The 20,075-nt window shown below is 37.8% G+C and overlaps 1 protein-coding gene across 3 annotated transcripts; it reads right to left on the bottom strand.

The window, feature by feature from the left end:
• Positions 1-767: 767 nt before the first annotated feature.
• LOC137027113 (putative helicase mov-10-B.2) lies at positions 768-19,925 on the bottom strand. 3 transcript variants are annotated; one of them, XM_067394944.1, is made up of 22 exons: positions 19,581-19,925; positions 19,394-19,502; positions 12,765-12,961; positions 11,486-11,724; positions 11,094-11,343; positions 10,800-10,925; positions 8,600-8,762; positions 8,358-8,512; positions 7,174-7,350; positions 6,919-7,066; positions 6,597-6,764; positions 6,279-6,376; positions 6,086-6,183; positions 5,863-5,961; positions 5,535-5,637; positions 3,787-3,904; positions 3,501-3,692; positions 3,302-3,373; positions 3,062-3,187; positions 2,805-2,893; positions 2,594-2,709; positions 768-1,039 (listed from the first exon to the last, which is right to left on the bottom strand). In XM_067394944.1, the coding sequence occupies exons 1-22, from the start codon at positions 19,730-19,732 to the stop codon at positions 978-980; spliced, it is 3,057 nt and encodes a 1,018-aa protein (XP_067251045.1). In that variant the 5' UTR covers positions 19,733-19,925; the 3' UTR covers positions 768-977. The 3 variants fall into 3 exon arrangements, 2 of the variants coding, with proteins under 2 accessions (XP_067251045.1, XP_067251046.1); XM_067394945.1 differs by lacking the exons at positions 19,394-19,502; positions 19,581-19,925 and adding an exon at positions 18,654-18,830; XR_010895991.1 differs by lacking the exon at positions 768-1,039 and having other exon boundaries at positions 2,661-2,709; positions 3,325-3,373.
• Between the last annotated feature and the right edge of the window lie 150 nt (positions 19,926-20,075).

Below are 20,075 nucleotides of genomic sequence, written 5' to 3'. Positions count from 1 at the left end.
GCATAAACAGCATAAATTTCACACAGCTAATATAACCCTCAAAATGGATCTTTGGAATGGATTGCTCCATCTGCCATTTTTCGCTATTGTTCTTGCTTGCTTACCTAGTCTGATGATACATCTGTGCACAGATCCAGACGTTAATACTGGCTGCCCTTGTCTAATGCCTTGAACATGAGCTGGCATATGCAAATATTGGGGTCATACATATTAATGATCCCGACTGTTACGTAACAGTCGGTGTTATGTTGAGATTCACCTGTTCTACAGAGGTCTTTTAAACAAATGAGATTTACACAAGAAGAAGGAAACAATGGAGTTTGAGACTCACTATATGTCATTTCCATGTACTGAACTCTTGTTATTTAACTATGCCAAGGTAAATGCAATTTTTAATTCTAGGGCACCTTTAAGTGAACATATAAAAGTTGACATTGCATGTGTAACAGTACATGTACTGGATCATGCATTATGTCTTAAAGGAAAAGAAGCCTAATATTCCTGCTGTCTGTGTTTTTAATGTTAATCAAACAACAAATGAGAAAAGAAATCACTCACTGCTCTTGACTGAATAGCTTTTGTAATTTCAATAATGATTAATCTTTATTTAATTCATACTGTGAAGATAAAACAGTGTTTTTTATAGGCTATTTGATTCATATATTTTATTCTTGACTACTGTTAGATACCTGAAAAGCACTGTTTATTTTATTTGTGCTGTTGCTTGTACTTTGATTATTTGTTCTTATTTTCTTTCATTTTATTCGACAGTAGTCCTTTTTTCCCTGAACATCGCACATACCGAACCGTACCGAAACCGTGACCCTAAAACCGTGATACAAAGCGAACCATGAGTAATTTGAACCATTGCACCCCTAGCGAACACCTTGATTTAAAGAACTGAAAGATCCAGGATTTCCATACCAGCTTCAAAAGAATGTGTAGAACAGGTGTGGCTAGTGAAGACTGGCTCTTTGTTAGTAATCGTGTCTCCACTCAGGATTCAGTTGTTGTTGGACCACACTCTCCTCAGTTTCCTCTAGGGGGTGAAAGAACACAACAGTCGTTTTTTTCCACATCATGCCTTCTTGAAACTATTATTATTCATTTACAATTATTATTTAGGTTATATTATTATTAGTAATGTTTAAATTACAATTATATTATTACTATGTATTGCTTAACACTTATTAAACTATAAATCACCATAGAACAAGACTGCTGGAAACTTTTCAAATTGAGCAGAAGCTAATTCTATTTAGCTAATATTGTTATATTACCAGTAAGTGATTTATTTATTTGAGATATAATTTCTAACTGTGATTGAATTCAGTTGGACAAGTTCTTTAAAGTCTTAAAAGCATTATAATCACGTTTTTTTGTTTGTTTGTTTTTTGAAAAAAAAAACGTAAGAAAGACGACAACATCCTATTTGCAATGTGAATGTAGACAACAGAGCATTTGCATTAAAGGATTAGTTCACTTTCAAATTAAAATTCTGATAATTTACTCACCCCCATGTCATCCAAAATGTCCATGTCCTTCTTTCTTCAGTCGAAAAGAATTTAAGGTTTTTGATGAAAACATTCCAGGATTTTTCTCCATATAGTGGACTTCAGTGGAGCCCAAACGGTTGAAGGAAAAAAATTAGTTTCAGTGCAGCTCCAAAGCATTCTACATGATCCCAGACAAGAAATAAGGGTCTTATCTAGAAAAACCATCACTCATTTTCTAAAAAAATAAAAACTCTTGTATGTTTTAACCATAAATGCTCATCTTGAATTAGCTCTCTTCTTCTTCTTCTTCTCTATTAGAATTCCAGCAGTGTAGACGCTGCTAAATGTATTACTGCCCTCCACAGGTCAAAGTTTGAACTAATGTCATATACAATATGCTAGTGCAAGTATATAACAACTAGTTCAAACTTTGACCTGTGGAGGGCAGTAATACACTTAGCACTTATTATTTTATAGATAGAATTTTAAATTGTGTATAATTTATATAGTCTATTTAAAATACATCAATGATGACGCAGTTGTCTGGGCAGAAGTTTGATTCCACGACTCCACCTCCGGGCTCCACTGACGATTCCTTTTGCGCATGCCCATGCTCCAAACTGATGTTTTTTACATTCAGTTCATTACATTACATATTCCTCGTCTGGTATTGTTTAAAGCCCTTAGAAGCTGCACTGAAACTGTAATTTTGACCTTCAACCGTTTGGGGTCCATTGAAGTCCACTAAATCCTGGAATGTTTTAATCAAACACCTTAATTTCTTTTCGACTGAAGAAAGAAGGACATGGACATCTTGGATGACATGGGGGTGAGTAAATTATAAGGAAATTTTAATTTGAACTAATCCTTTAAGGCAAAGTCTTGAAATCTGACATGATGTAATGTTTTTGGCAGAACATCAACAGACACGCATGACTACTTTTTTTTTTTCAGATGAAGAATTCCCAAGTATTTTGAGGGCATTAAACTAAATCAAGTTTTATTTTCATCCCAGTGAAAGATTATTTCTGAAATTTACAGTAGCCAGTAAAGTTGTGGTATGAAAGTCAATGTTTTGTGACTGCCAGAGGTCTCACCACTCTCATCCTGGATGTTAAGAGCAAGTAGACACTTTTCAACCTCCTCTATTCCCTCTACATTGGTTAAGGGAAGCCCGGTGTAACCACCCTGATCGGAGCAGAAGTCAATAAACCTATGAAAATACACAAGCGATGCACATCATTTAGTCAGTTCCTCATCAGGGTTTGCATTTCATCCATGTGTAATTTGGCAGTGTACAGTATATACCGGCCCCAGATTTCATCTGTCCGCAGAATGATGGGGTTTCCCACCATGATGAACAGGGATTTTGCTCTTGTTACCGCCACATTGAATCTCTAAAGAACAAGACATGAAATGAACAAGTTCAAGACTAAAGTGTGTTATAGCACATTGTTACAGAAAGAGCATATTCACAATGTAGTTCACAATGTAACACACAACTTTGTTCAAGTTCATATCATGTTATGGTATTACACGACCCTTTTAAAGTTTTGGGTCTGTACCTTCTCATTCTTGAGAAACCCAATGCTGAATGTTTCATCCAAAATTATGTGTTCCTTGCTGCTGCGAACAGCCGACACCATGATCACTTTCCTCTCTTGGCCTTGAAACTCCTCCACGGAACCAACCTACACAACACACCGAACACACAAAGGGAAGTGTCTATCATTTTGTGTTGACCTGTCCTAATTTAAGATAAAAAGCCATACCAGAGTGTGTACAAGGCTTAAACTCAAACTAACTTTCAGGTCATCAATGCACATACACTTTTGGAGGTCCTTGTCTGATTTGATAACCAGTCTGATCTTCTCCACCTATGAAATCAAACCCCAGAGAAAGTAAAGTGATAGTGCAGACCATCAGAGATTCAAGAGAAGTGCCATGATATTTTAACTGCTATTTTGGTGACAGAAAATAGGGCTGCCCAAGAGCAGGCTCCACCTGTTTCCTGTAGGGGGCGATAATGCCAATATCTCTGGGGGAGATTCTAGAGATTCCCCTCTTCGCCTGTGTCAGGAGCAGCTTCTTCAGGTAATCTATGATGATCTCGATTTCAAACTTGTTAAAGAATGACGGGCTATTCGACTCTCTTTCATCCTTCCCAGGAACTCCATGGAAAATCACAGGAAATCCCTGATGGGGGTGAGGGGAACAATACACAAATGGGTAATCTCCAGGAAACAGATTTAACTATAGTGACTAAAGTGCTGTTTAATATGTCTCATACTCTTTTGGGCAGGTGCTCCCAGTTGCAGTACTGGTTGGAGCTGATCTCATTTGCACATGCCTTCAACTCCCCATCATAAAACAGCTCGTTAGGAACCTCCAGAATGGATGGATGAGACCTGAACAGAGGTGTAAAGAGTACCTGAAAACCATACTTGAGTAAAAGTACAGATACCATACAGCAACAAAGAACAAAGCGCACAAGAAACCCTTAGATGGCGATATCGCTTCTTTATTGCAGAAACAAACTGCTGCCGAAAAAGTAGGGGCCATGCAATATGTAATTGCATTACTCATCACAAATGTATTAGAGTAAAGAGTACATTTACTTATTCAAAAATGTAGTCAAGTAGAGATCAAAGTTGCTGATATCTTTGTACAAAGTAGCCAAAAGATACTTAAGTACAGTAACCAATTACATTTACTCAAATACTTACACCTCTGGACCTGAAGAGTGTGTGAAGAAAATTTTTAATTAGACATAACTAACATTCCTTTTTCTTGCAAGATTAAGATTTATATGTTCTTTAAAAAACTACACTTTAATTATTATGCAAGTTACATAATTGGATTTTAGTACAATAAACATTCAGATTTTAGTTTTTCAAAGAAAGAGTTTGTTTGTTTTATTTCTCCATATCTTTTTAAATAACTGGTATCAATTTCAGAAAGGTTTGTTAAACAGTTTGCCAGGTCTACTTAGGTAAATGGAAACCCTACTTAAAGATGTTGTTCCACATTATTAAGCAACTCGCAGTTCTCATGCATGTGGGGAGGAAGATGCAGATGAAAAGCATGAAATGGTACAATGTCTTGCAAAAGGCATGAAAACAACTAATATTGTGTGAAAACCGGATGGAGATTATCAAACTTTTGATGAAATCCTAGAGGTTTTTTTATCCCCCATAGAAAGCAATGTAATTACCAAATTCAAGGTAGTAAAAACTGCCAAAATAGTCAAAATAGTCAATGTGACTACAGTGGTTAAACCTCAACATTATGAAGCGATGAGAATACTTTTTGTGTGCAAAAACAAAACAAAAATAACGACTTTATTCAACAAATTCATCTCTCCCCTGTCATTCTCCTATGTTATTTACGTTCAGCGCTTCCGGGGTCTACATCAGAACGCCGACTCAAAAAGTATTCTTGTCGCTTAAGGTTCAACATTAAGGTTGAACCACAGTAGTCACATTGACTATTTTAACGATGTCTTTACTGCTGTCCTTTTTATACTTCTTGTGTGTTGTAAATTTCTCAAAAATCTTATGATAGTTTGATAATCTCCATTCAGTTTTCACACAATATTAGTTGTTTTCAAGCCTTTTACAAGACATTGCACCATTTCACGCATTTAAACTTCAGAAAGATCTTCCTCCCTCCCCATATTGCATGAGAACTGTGACTTGCTTAATAATGTGGAACAACCTCTTTAAGTAGGTTTTCTATTTACCTAAGAAGACCTGGCAAACTACTTTATAAACCTGTCTGAGATTGATTCCAGTTATTTAAGATATGAGAAACAAAACAAACACTTTCTTTGAAAAACTCAAATCTGAATGTTTATTGTAGTGAAATCCCACTGATACGTCACTTGCATACTAATTTGGAACACAGTGTAAATGTCCTCAACACCTGGGCCAAAAAGAAGAAACAAAATTAGTCTAAATATAACAAAAGAGGAAACAAAACTGTGATAGTGACTTTGACATTTTGACTTTATGAACTCAGCAGACCGGTGTGTCCTACCTGTAATTCAGAAGAAGTTTGGTGACGTAGCGTTTGTCAAATTCAACGTCATCTTTCTTATAAAGATCATTCTGTGTCATCAGCCTCTCCAGCAAAGAGACATCTACAGGAAAGACACACAACTTCAGATTACAATTCATTACAATAATACACACCATTTTGCTTACACCTTCATTTTTATTTACAACAGTAGTGATTCAGCAATTGTTAAAGGTTAAATGGTAAACAATAACAACACCATTTTTTGGGAACATAAAATAATTTTAACATGAAAATAATCAGCTTATACGTCGAGTGAGTGATGTGTCTGTATATATGTGCATCTCACCAAGCCCATAATTAATGGCAAGAGGAGATCTCAGGATTGGTCCCAGCTGCTTAGGATCCCCAGCCAAAACAAGCTGCCCAGTCTCTGCATTCAGCAGTCCTAAACACACCCAACGAGATAATGTAATGATTCCAAAAACGGATCTCACTACTATCAGACCTACTACAGTTCATATTTGGGGCAAAAAGAGCAAACTCGCATCTGAGCACGAGTGGTTGCCCACCTGCCACACTGATGATGGTCTCTGACTCCACAGCATGCCCTGCCTCATCCACAAAGATGTGAGAAAAATGATCCACTGGAAAACCCCCACTGACCAGCCTACCAACACAGACACAGTGTTTACTGACTGCTATAAATCATATCTGTGAGAGAAATTTGAGTTTATTGTGTTTGAATAAGATGACAGCCTTCACCTGCCTGCGGTGACTAGAGTGCTGACCAGGATCTTGTAGGACATTAGGTCCTCTTTACATGGGAAAATAATCAAATCTCCATTCACATTACTGTTGTTCTAAACACAGACACACACACAACATAGACAGTCAAAATAAAAACTGTAGGCACCTGTATATAGTAACTCCATATACCATTTGGTCACTTAAAAATACATGAATTTCACTGCATTAATAAAGTGTGACTGAAAAATAAATATCTTGTCTTCACTAAAAAAATATATATATTTTTTGTTTTATATATTATATGTTACAAATAATTTAATATAATTCACTTACCTTTAGAACTTCAGGGATGTCTTTTGGATTGCGTGAGCTAGCGTAGAGTCTGTAAATTTTACGTGCATCGACATGTCGACTAGCGATCAACTTTTCACACAGTTGATCAGCTGCACTGTTAGAAGGAGCGCAAGCTAGGATATAGGCCTCAGGTATATTCTTCTCCAACTGAGAGATGTTGAGAAACACACAGAAAGAATGACTGAATGCATTAGCTATTACACTAAATTCTTTCACAAAAGCAAATATAATACCATATGGCATTTTCATGCAGACCTGGTGGGAGTGTGTTTACTTTGGTGTGTATGATTACTGGTTTTACCTGTTTGATGGCCTCCACTATCGTGACGGTTTTACCAGTGCCAGGAGGACCAAACACCAAGTACGGTGCCGGCTTGGATGTACCGGCCACGATGTTACATACTGCGCTGTACTGTTCAGGGTTCCTCTCAAGTTGTTGATCAAAGAATCTAGAGACACACACATTGTGTTGAAATACACACAGTGTTTCCTTCTGAAGGTTTAACACTAGTATAATAATAATAGCATATTTATAGCACATCTGGGTCTTACTGACCTCAGTGCAGGTGGAGACACAGGGGTAACACTCCTTGAGCCTACGGGGAACAGAACATCTCTGAGGTTGTGCTGGACCGCCATGTGTACAGCTCTGTGTTGCAGTCTTAATGGGAGACGATTCACTGTGAACTCCACACGGAACTTCATATTATCTATGTATACATGGTCAAGGAACCTTAACACATACACACAAACACATATAAAAAAAATCTATCAATATCAATAAAATCAATAAAAACAAAAATATCAATAAAAGCTTGGAGGTTGTTTTTTTGTTTTGTTTTTTTTAAATAAGAATGAAGATGTTCCAAATTATACATATGTATCAGCTTTAATGCATTACAAAAATGAAAGTGAAAGTGAAATGTGAAGCCAAGTATGGTAACATACTCAGAATTTTTCCTCTGCATTTAACCCATCCAGTTAGTGCACACACATTAGGAGTAGTGAACACACACTGCAAACAGTGGACAGACACACCCAGAGCAGTGGGCAGCCATTTTTTCACCTCATTCACTGCCTATTGAGACCCGAGCTCATAACCTTCGGGTTGCCAGTCTGACTCCCTAACCATTAGGCCACGACTGCCCCTAGTCAAATGTCAAAAGATTTGACAAAAAGAAGTATTCAAAATGTATAATTTAACATACAATCTGCAAAAGAATGGAAAAATATGGCCAAATAAACATGTTGATAGATAATTTTCCCCCCACAAAATCTGTAATTTACTGTCACTGTTTGGATGTAGTAAAACACCCACAGATGTAGCAGAAAATATTTGGGCCATGTTTGCACTTTCTTCTGTCACTGGCCATTATTCTAAACTTGAAATCAGAGATTATGCATAAAATAATGTATTACATGTGAAAATCGGCTGACAAACAAATAATTCTAACCTGGCTCAGAGGAAGAATCATGTCTGTGTTTCAGTGTTTCTGGTGTTTAAGTGATAATACAAGACTTCTTTACCTTACAAATGGCTGTCGAAAGCAAAAATGTTATGAAATGCATGATATATTTTGTGAGAAAATGGTTAAGCTACAGCAAAACAGGCCCCATTTTGGCATCAGCACCCCAAAATTAGTGAAAACAATTATTGGATTTCATTCAGCAAATATGATGCAGGGCAGTGTTATGCCACGCCACATACAGAATGTTTTAAATCTCACTCATACTTCATACCTTCTGGAGAAGCCCAGTTTGACCTGATCCAGTTCTACTTTGTGGACGTAGCCCTTGTATTTGGTCACAGTTGAGAAATTGACCTCCTCACTCTTGGTGAGAAGCAGATGATCTCCCCTCAGGACCGATGGCCTGTTCTCTGATACACCAGGGAGCTTTAAATCAATAGATACAAACAGACTTTAAAAAATCTTACAATCTCCAACACAGGAAGTGCTCTAACAAAAGACATTTCCACTCACATATAAGACCATTAGTCTTTTGTCATTTTTGTCCCTGGATAAGGTGACTTGATCTTTGTTATATCTCTTGATATCCACATGCATCTGACACTCCTCTAGTTGCAGCAGTAAATCAAAGCGTTCGGCATAATTATGGAAGCTCAGCGGACTCTGCAGTAATGACCTAGACACCATCAAACACATCAAAGGGAAAATCATTATTTTTTAAAATGTTCAAATGTTAATGTACATGAAGAGGATGAAGGATGAATCATAAGTATATACTATATAACACTGTGGTATGGCCTACAAATAAGCCTACAAATAAAATAAAGCACAATTAACAAAATGTTTTCAATTAAATTATCTTAGTAACATTTTTCCACAAGTAGATGTCTTTAGATTATTCTTGGAATATTCCACAAGTTTGCTCTTTTTGCAAATGTATTATATAAAGCCATAATGTGAAAAAGCTGCACAGGCATTAGACCAAACTTTGACCAAAGCTTATGTTCCGGTGTTTCTGTATAACAGCTCAAACAAAACAGTAAGGCACAAGCAATGCCAAGGTCACAGGTTAAATTTCCAGGGAATGCATGAATTTCTAAAATGTTTCTCTTCAATATGTCTCATCAAATGCATATACTTTATGTTAATCCATATTCACCAACAAAAGGGTAGCTACACCCCTGATAACATCCCTAAAAATGATCTCAAACCAGTTCTACATGGCATAATTGGATGCTTGAAGGACACTAGCTGAAGTCTATCAGCATATTAGAATGATTTCTGAAGGATCACGACACTGAAGACTGGAGTAATGATGCTGAAAATCATCTTTGCCATCATAGGAATAAATTACATTATATAATATATTAAAATAGAAAACAGTTCTTTTAAATGGTAATAATATCGAGTCGTAAATGATCTTCTTATCGCAGCAGATTCCGGTGCTTGCAGTATTTTGGTCTTACTAGACCTTAGTGCTGCTTTTGACACTATATGTCACTCTCTTCTCCTTGACAGGCTTGAAAACTGGTTGGGTCTTTCTGGAGCTGTCCTCAACTGGTTCCGGTCTTATTTAACAAATCGTACCCAGTTCGTTGGCTTGGGTAACCACAAATCTGACACCGTGCCTGTTCGACAGGGAGTTCCTCAGGGTTCAGTACTGGGTCCAATATTATTTAACATTTATATGCTTCCGCTTGGGCAGATCATCAGGAAACATGGTCTTGGCTATCACTGCTATGCTGATGATACGCAGATTTACATCACCACGAGTCCTGATGTCCACTGCTCATTAATAGCTTTGCGTGGTTGTTTAGCAGAGATCGGTATCTGGATGCAGAATAACTTCCTGAAGCTGAATGGCTCCAAAACTGAACTGATGCAGATTGGTACAGTGGCAGCTACTCGTAAGGCCGAGCAGATCAGTTTGATTCTTGATTCCAGCACGGTAATCCCCACTTCACAGGTGCGGAATCTTGGTGTCATTTTTGATCCACACTTAACATTTGAAGCACACATAAAACACATCTCTAAAACTGCATTTTTCCACCTGAGAAACATAGCTCGACTTAGACCTTTTCTCTCTTTTGCAGACACAGAAAGGCTTATACATGCCTTCATAACAACTAGGTTAGATAACTGTAATGCCTTGTTCTCTGGCCTTCCAGCTAAATCGTTGAGCAGGCTTCAGTATATACAAAATTCTGCCGCTCGTGTGCTTACTCGTACTTCTCCTCGTGAACACATTACACCTGTTCTTTCACAATTACACTGGCTTCCCATAAATGCGAGAATTGATTTTAAAATTCTTATTTTAACATACAAGGCACTTCATGGGACTGCACCTGAGTATCTTTGCGATCTCATCAGTCCTTATACTCCATCACGCTCTCTTCGCTCTTCTAACTCTCTTTCACTTTACCAGCCTTCACGTAAGCTAAAGACCATGGGGGAAAGAGCCTTTTCATACAAAGCCCCTAAGCTATGGAATGTGCTTCCTCTACCCATCAGAAATGCACCAACGTTGGGTCATTTTAAAAAGTTGATTAAGACACACTTATTTAAGACTGTCTTTCTCTAATGAATTGTATTGCTTTTGTTGTGTTGTTTTGTTTTATTTTATTACTGTAGCGCTTTGGGTTTAAGAAAAGCGCATTACAAATAAAATGTATTATTATTATTATTATTAATATTTCACTTGAATGACACTAACTGATGTTCCTGAAATTTTCCTCTGAGCATCTGGTCATCTTTCAGGAGCTTGGCCAGCACGGGGACGTCAGGAGAAGGAGTGTATTGCCCGAGTGGCAGAACATTTTCAAGAAAGTTCTGAACATAACTACAGAAGAAAAAAAAACACATGGAGATACACATAAATAAATGTATAAATAAATCTAAAATATGTGTTTACATTTTACATGTTATTTTTTTAATTAATAACTTTCATAATATTTGTTATTTTATTTAAAATCAAGTCATATCATAATGTGTGTGATGTTTCTCTTACCCTTCCGGTGGAAAACCCTCATCCACTTTACAGTTTTCGGGTTCGGAGATGTTGAGTCTCAGGGGTTTGAATGGTTCTGTAGGACCCAGTAGGGCTGCAAGCTTAGTCCTGTACTCTGCCTCAATGAAGCGCACAATGTGGAAAGGACGGGTGGCGGGCTGAGTGTTCTGCTTAAACTCAAATGCCAAAGTAGCTGAATAAACTCCAACATGTCTGCATTTGAATCTCACCGTCACCTCATACTTTTCTCCTATTTAAAAAACAAACAAACAAAGATTTACTTTAATTTCTGATAGATCACATTAAAGGCACCAAACCAGAATATATCCAAATGTAACCTCCAATCAACATGGTGCGACTGGATCAATATGTCAGGTGTCGGCCGTACTCGCCTGGTTCCAGACGTAGTGGATTGTTGCGTGTGACTCTCCTGCTGTCTTCCAGAGTGAAGCACTGCAGCCAGTGAAGAGCAGTGTAGTATGTGAAGTACATGGCCTCTTGACCAGTGTTCTCCACAAACAGCTTCAGCTCATAAACTTCTGCCCGATCCACAGAGATCTGAATCTTTCCATTCTCCATATAGAGCTCTGAGGACACCCGCACCCCATGCTTATCAGCTATAAAATGGGACCTGGGAAAGAGAAGAGCAGCATTGCAGATTTGTTATTATTTAAATAAGCACTTGCAAGAGAGTCATTGACAAATAAGGTTTTTACAAATGTAAAAAAAAAAAACAACATAATGGAGATATAATTAATTTTGAAGTTTTATTAAGTGTTAACAATGAGATTATGTGTTTTTTATAATTAATTTACACTGCTTTTGTCATTTGGACAAAATTTGTTACCAAAATTTGTCTAAACCAAAATTTCTGTTTTACCAAATGACACTTTTGGTAATAACAAATGACAGTATTTTCAAATAATGCTAACAGGCTGATATCTAGATAGCTAACAAAAGGACAGTCAAACATTTTATATTTAGTACAACATTTTCCATGTTTTATAGCAGTTGTACCGAATGACCTGATGTTTCGGGACATCCGTATGAGCAAGTGAAAACATTAATTTTTCAAATAGTTAAGAGAGAGTTAGTTACTTTGTCTGAATGATGTCACATCCTGTCATATGATATTGACCGCATGACTTGATCCAAAATTGTCCCTTTATATTACTCCGAATGACATCAATTAATTGACATCAAAGACATCAAATTAACATCAATTATATGATGTTATAAAATCATGCCAGAATATTTATATTCATATTCATTCATATTTATTACATTTTAAGATATTTTAATCACAAATGAAATGGCTGTATTGGCCTTTGGACGGTTAAACCGAATGACCTTTTGACACTTCAAAATCTTTAAAATACATTTATATGTAGCAAAATATAATTAACCTTTTGGATTCAATAAAAGAGATTTAGTTGTACTACATGACATACTTTGGATGTCATATCTTTGTTTTTTATATTATTAAGGCCTTTAGACAAAAAAAAAAAAAGACCCGTCATGTCATTGACCCAAGTGTCAATTATAATTTTCACATTACGAGAGTAGCTAATACATATAATAACAAAAGAAATGCTAAATACTATTTGCCTATGTGTTACATCCAGTCTCTGTCTTGGTAAAGGATAAAATGCATAAAGGACCCCAGCTCACCTGTCAGTAGTGTTCAATCGCTGTACGATGTCTTTTGCCAATCTTCTCCTTCCTCTGACTCCACCCTCTGGCCCTGGAACGGAGGCCTCCTGGCCACTAGGGGGCCGCAGTGAGCTAACATTTCTCTGAATGGGAGTAGCTTGGTTTTGAGGTCTTCGACAGGATCTGAACCATTGATCGTGCAGTCTCACCCGGACCTGGATGTACCTCTTTCATGAGTGAACTACACTGAAGTTGTATCACATGTTTACAATATTTCAACACACATTAAACAATAAATGTCAGTCTAATGCAGAACTGATATTTTACATAAATAACACATTTAAACTGAGCAAAGAAAAATGTCTGTTCTAAATCTCTCCATATACGTAAAACTTCCAGTCAATGAGAAATATTAGCCTTTCCTTGTACTCTATGCCAAGCTGTGTTGTTACACTATATTGTCATAATGGGAATCGGCAAATAAATCCCCTAATATAGGTTTTTTAGGCTAATTCTTTAGCAAAGTAATAAAATTGTTAAAATTATTATGAAACACTATGCAAAAATTGTACCACACAATGTCCCTTTTTTTTTTTGAAGAATACTCTTGTCTCCGAGAAAACATTTAAACTTTTTGGTCAAAATCTACCCTCTAATTTGCTAGTGTGGTTTTATTTTATTCACTTGCAAAAATATGATTGGTATACTGGAATTTTAATTCTAATTTTGAAAAACAAACATTATTGTAATTTATGTGGGTTTTGAACTAGGTGTTTGAAACCAGCATTTAAAATCACTGCTAGAGGAAACTATATTTGTATAATTGGACCCTTACATATAATCACAAATAGAAAAGTATGCATATTTGACAAGCTGTCTGAAGGGAGGGCTCCAAGCTCGGATTTTGAACCAAACCCAGAGTACTCTCCCATCCCAGGAAGTATTTAAGTGTGAGGAGCTGGTGTGGTAGAGGGATGCTGGAAAACTGTCATGTGATAGAGGTCGTCTATTAGGCCCTGTCCCAAATAGCACCCTAAACACTCGCGGTCTTCCTACGAGTTTGCACTTTCGTGATGGAACGCCGCTTTGACTGTCGGGAAGAAGTCTGCTGCAGAACTCATTTCAGTGCGGGCTCTGCATCGAGGGTGCATATCTAGAGAGCACCCTTCTGAAATCTAAAACTGACAAATGAAACACCCTACTACAGTCTTGTGAACTCCACTTCTTGATATAATTAATTCATCTTTAACACTAGGACACGTGCCAAAAACCTTTAAGCAGGCTATTATCAAACCTCTTATTAAAAAACCTCAACTAGATCCGAGAGATTTAGTAAATTACAGGCCAATCTCGAATCTACCTTTTCTGTCAAAGATACTAGAAAAGGCAGTTTCAACACAACTGTGTTCCTTTTTAGAAAGAAATGGAATCTGTGAGGATTTCCAGTCAGGATTTAGACCATACCATAGTACTGAGACTGCTCTCGTTAGAGTTACAAACGATCTACTCCTATCATCCGATCGTGGCTGTATTTCTCTATTAGTGTTATTAGATCTCAGTGCTGCTTTTGACACTATCGATCATAACATTCTTTTAAAAAGACTTGAAAACTATATTGGCATTAGTGGAATTGCTTTGGCATGGTTCAAATCATACTTATATGACCATTATCAGTCTGTGGTAGTTAATGAAGAGATGTCGTATCGATCACAGGTTAAATATGGGGTACCACAAGGCTCAGTATTAGGACCGTTGCTTTTCACTCTGTACATGCTGCCCTTAGGAGAGATAATTAGGAAGCATGGTGTTAGTTTTCACTGCTACGCTGACGATACTCAGCTCTATATTTCCTCGCGCCCTGACGAAACCTACAAATTCACAAAACTAACAGAATGCATAGCTGACATTAAAAACTGGATGACAAGAAATTTCTTATTATTAAATTCAGAAAAAACTGATTTCCTAATCTTTGGACCAAAAACTTCCTCACGAAAAAACCTTGAATACTCTCTAACACTTGACGGGTGCTCCATTAAACCTTCGTCCTCAGTTAGGAACCTGGGTGTGCTCTTTGATACCAATCTTTCATTTGAAAGTCATGTTTCTAGTATCCGCCTTCTTCCATCTAAAAAATATATCTAAATTACGACATATGCTCTCAATGACAAATGCGGAACAGTTGGTTCATGCATTCATGACCTCAAGACTAGATTATTGTAACGCTCTACTGGGTGGTTGTTCTGCTCGGCTTTTAAACAAACTACAGTTGGTCCAAAATGCGGCAGCTAGAGTTCTTACTAGAACCAGAAAGTATGACCATATTAGCCCAGTTCTGTCAACATTACATTGGCTCCCTATTAAACATCGTATAGATTTTAAAATCTTGCTACTTACTTATAAAGCTCTAAATGGTTTAGCTCCCCAGTACCTAAGTGAGCTCTTAATGCATTATAGTCCTTCACGTTTATTGCGATCTCAGAATTTAGGCCAGTTGATAATACCCAGAATATCAAAATCAACTGAAGGCGGCAGATCCTTTTCCTATTTAGCACCTAAACTCTGGAACAATCTTCCTAGCATTGTTCGGGAAGCAGACACACTCTGTCAGTTTAAATCTAGACTAAAAACACATCTCTTTGCTCTTGCATACACATAACACATTATCAATACATTAACATTTTTCAAATCCGTTAAAGGATTGTTACGCTGCAATTATTAGGTCGGCCGGAACCGAGAACATTTCCTATAACACTAGATATACCTGTACATCAGAATAAGAATGGCATCTACGCTAATATCTGTCTCTCTGCTTATCCTGAGGTTTGCCGGGTGCTGGATCCAGGCCGTATCCAGATCAGATGGAGAACCTGGACCTGACTACAACGTAGCCCAGGAGACAATGGGCCTACAGATCCAGTTCTGGCTGCATCTATAATTCAGATTTTTAATCCCCGTATCCGCTTACATTTATTTATATATAATAGATTTTTAATCTCTATAATAAAAATGTACAATTCAGATTTTGATCTCCATATACATTTACATATATATATCTTCCAAGGGGTTTTTTCCCTCCTAGGACTTTTTTCCCAGTGCTAGCACGCTGGGTTTTTCTCCTAGGGGTTTTTTTCCACCCCTGGAAGTCAGCCGACATTGGCTTAATGTAGCACCATCTTGTATATGTTACATATTACCACGCTTGTTTGTACAGTTTTAACCACTTCCCTTTTTTTCTGTGCTTCTAATATGTAAAGCTGCTTTGAAACAATTACCAATTGTAAAAGCGCTATATAAATAAATTTGACTTGACTTGAACTTAACAGACATGCGCACACGGCAGCCATTAGGCTTGTTCGACTTCATGCGGTGCCGCAAAGATCGGCTGCCGCCTGACAAAAGCAATGCAATCTGGTTAGAAAATTTGTTTGATTTTGTTTGGCGCTGCAGCCACCTTACGATCACATGTGCCATCAAAGTACTGAGAGCAAAACGAGACCAGCCGCCTAGGTCAGGTGCTGCACTTGCTCAAAATCGGCTGCGAAAGAATTGATGATGACACTTTATTCTCATTGGTCAGATTCTGTGATGACAAGGAAGATGTGTTCTGTTTTTTTCTTAGACAAGTTCCTATCTTGCTATTGAATATCTGATATACATGGGAATTTCAATCGCATCCACTTCTTCGTCTACAATCAATGCAAAAATTGCATGGTCTGCCATGAATGACGTTGGTTCAGCACACTATGGAAAGCACGAAGATCTCGCCAGCCGGTGGCAAGCTAGTGTAGTTCATCTTGAACAAGCCTATTGTAAAGGCTCATTTATATTTCTGCAACGGACCTACGTCATAGCCTCTACGCTGTAGGCTACTCGTTGGTTTTCATTTATACTTCTGCATCGCTGTTCACGTTAACATACAGACAGATCAAAGTGCTTCTTCTTTGGTGATTGGTCCGCTTCTAGCAGACCAATCACAGTGCTAGCAGCTAGATTTCATGCTGTCATGTTTCCGCCCGCTGCTTCCTTCTAGTCCCCACCAGAGGTCTCTGTTTCAACATTAAAACTTTTTCATTGTGCACATGCAGTCACTTCACTCTGGACTACATTTCCCACAATCCATTAGCTAGGCACTGATCACACTCACACCTGTTTCCCATTAGGGTTCCCTTTAAAAGCTGCACTATTTCACACACACTTTTCTGAGTATTGTTTAGCCTTGTATCTGACCTTATCTCCGTGCCTGTGTTTTTAAACCCTGGACTGTTTCCTTGTTTATGATCGTTTGCTGCCTGCCAAGACCTTTGCCTGTGTTTGGGTTACTCTTTTGCCTTGCCTTCTTGTATCTGTTTGCTGGTGTTTAACCCTCTCCCTGTACGACTACGCTCATCCTATTAATAAAGCCTGCATGTGGATGTCCAACTCCGTTGTCCCGTCCCATACATGTTACAGACACGTTGTTACATTTTTTGGAGAGGTGCATGTTAAGCTACGGCATAGGCTACGGCTGCTACACACAGCCAACGATGTAGCTACGGCATAGATTCGATGCATATGTATAAATCAGCCTTAAGTCCACAAGACCAAAAGTGCATATGAAGTGTGCCATTTGGGACATGGCCTAAATATATTCATCCTCTTGTGCTAATTAGGTTGATTATCTGAATGTGCTCCTCCCAAACTTTAATAAAAGTTAAAACATCATTTTGACTCAAAATCTTAATGAGCTATTGTCACTGTAACAACCAGCCCAACCTATAAGGACACAGATCACTGGTCTAGATATATTTTGATGTATAATTTCATGTAGGCTTTTAATTTTTTTTTTCTTTTCTTCTTATTAACATTTTTATGTTATCAGTAGATACTTTTAGCTTAACAGGTAGCCATGAAATGTTACATAAACCTGATGGCTGTGGCTATATAATAACACATTTATAAAACAACTTCTGTATTTCCTGAGCTAAAGGTTTCCGATGACCCAGGCCAGAATTCAGCCTTCTATATGTCCTGCTGATAAGAGTATTCACGTGACTTAACACGTGATCTCCCCTGCTGAAAAATGCATGAATTGCATGTTGGTCATGGTTTATGCTGGTGTACTAGCATATTAATGCTGCTCTCAAGCAAAACTAAGGCTGGTGTACAGGGGCGTAGCACCAAATTTTGGGCCCTGGGTACAAACCATCTTGCTGGGCCCCTGTACCAAATACCATAGTGATACCAATGGGTGGGGTATTGCATTTTTATCATAAAAACACTTAAAATGTAAACAAAATAAGCCACACTCTGATTAATATATTTTTGTTTCATTGTCAAAAGTACTACTAACTTGCTAAAATATCCTTTATTGTCACAATACCCTTTTTAAAGTGTAGGCTAAGTACAAGTTAATTGCTGATTATTTGTCTGTTTAAAATAAATGCAGACTATAGAATCACAGGGTACACTAACCGCCAAACTAGACATTCAGTCTTTGAATTACGTTTTAAAATAAGTCATTTTCAATCATTAATATGTGCATTAAACTGAGAACAATCCTGTACTTAATGTAAGAGCGTGCGCGAGCTAATTTGCATAACAATGCGGTAAAATAGGCGCTAACGATCTGTGTTGTCGCGGGTGTTAGATTTTGATAATGGAGAGAAATATACAGTGTTTTCATGTAAAGTTCTGACTCTGGGGAGAACTGCAGCAGAAAAGGAGACAAGCTGCGCAGGCTCCGCCTCCGTCTGCTTCTCACTCCGTTATTTACTCAGAAATATTGTTTGCTCGCTATGTAGGGTGTGATACTATAAAGTATTGGTATATTATTCAAATAGAGTACGAACATAAATGTATGCTATTCTACCTGGAGTAGATATTTATGTTAAAACAATGTCAATGCTCGATGATGCATTTGTAGCTCACCTTTCTTTTCAAAAACCTGAGTGAGCAACTGCTTGCCCTCATTTGCCTTTCTCTCTTTAATCTTCTTTTCTTTTCGTTTTTGAGCCCCTGATTTTCCTTTCTTAAGGAAAGACATGACTCTTCCCCTGTCTTCCTAGTTCATATCACGGCTAACTCCAGCTCCTGTCTCATTAACTGATTCACGAATCACCGCAGGTCCGCAGAAGCACCTGACCTGTGGGTCGTACCATTTACATTGATTCGAGAGGGGTGGTGGGGCCCTGTACAGCATGAAAATGACTTTTTTTTATACCAAACCAGTGCCTAACTACAAGTTTAGTTTTGCACAGCAACTTTTTTATTTGTAAATAAATGCTATACAAATGTTAGTGCATGTATATGTATGTATAGAAAACTGACTTCTAAGGGCCCCCCCCTGCCTCGGGCCCTGGGTACTTGGTACCCTTTACCCCCCCAGTCCGACGCCCCTGCTGGTGTAGCCTACCTGTTCCACAGGCACTCCCCTTTCCCATGTTTGTGACCAGCAAACCAACAACAGGATGGTCCCATAATACAAAACATGCCTTACGCTGGTTACCAGCAATGTTGGATTTTTAGCAGTTTCCGCATTAATAGTGCACACACACACACACACGCGTCTTTACAGGACTATAAACACTGATACTGGAAAATATATACTTCAAACGGGCATAAATCATCTGGCTAACTGATAGCCAGAAGTAAATAATAAGGTTTCTTACATTGCTGTTAAAGTAAACATGACCTGTCCTGGAAAGACGCGCTTTGTTGCCTTTTCTCAAAGCAAAGATGACTCTAGAGAAGTTTGGATCTTTGACACCATCGTCCGTCCTGACAAGACAAATGTGCAACTGATGATGCACTTGGTAATTTAACTGACTTAATAAAAACACATTTACATTGTTTTACCTGTCTCGAAACTCTTCATTGTAAATGTCTCTGAGCTTGTTTCTGTCAGTAATGGATCTCCTGTTTGTTTCCTCTAGCATCTCTATGAAGTCCAATCCAATTGCGCGCACAGCTGCAAGAGAGAGATGACTATTCCTGTTTCTTCTGTTCATACTGTTAGATACGTAAAGCTCTCAGGTCATTTACTATCACAGAACGAAAATGAACGGTTTACAACCACACTCTCTCATATAAAACAGGCGCAGCTGTTTCTGCGGAAGAGTTACAAACGAAACTTAAGCGTGCATCGTTGAAACTTAAGCGTGTATCGTTAAACCTGCAGGATACTTTAATGATATACGCGTCCCTTGCATATGTGTAAGGACAAATGTGAAATTAATGGTATAAGATGATTGTAGGCTACTCCCAAAACAAGTTTTATTTGAATAAACTTAATTGAAGTGTTCAGAGAGGTACGCACGCCTCCTGTCGACCAGAGAGCAGCACTGCAGATAG

This window comes from Chanodichthys erythropterus, chromosome 9 (genome assembly GCF_024489055.1).
Source record: "Chanodichthys erythropterus isolate Z2021 chromosome 9, ASM2448905v1, whole genome shotgun sequence".
Classification (NCBI taxonomy): domain Eukaryota; kingdom Metazoa; phylum Chordata; class Actinopteri; order Cypriniformes; family Xenocyprididae; genus Chanodichthys; species Chanodichthys erythropterus.
The sequence above is the reverse complement of the archived record's forward strand: the minus strand, read 5'-3'. Positions and strand labels throughout refer to the sequence as shown.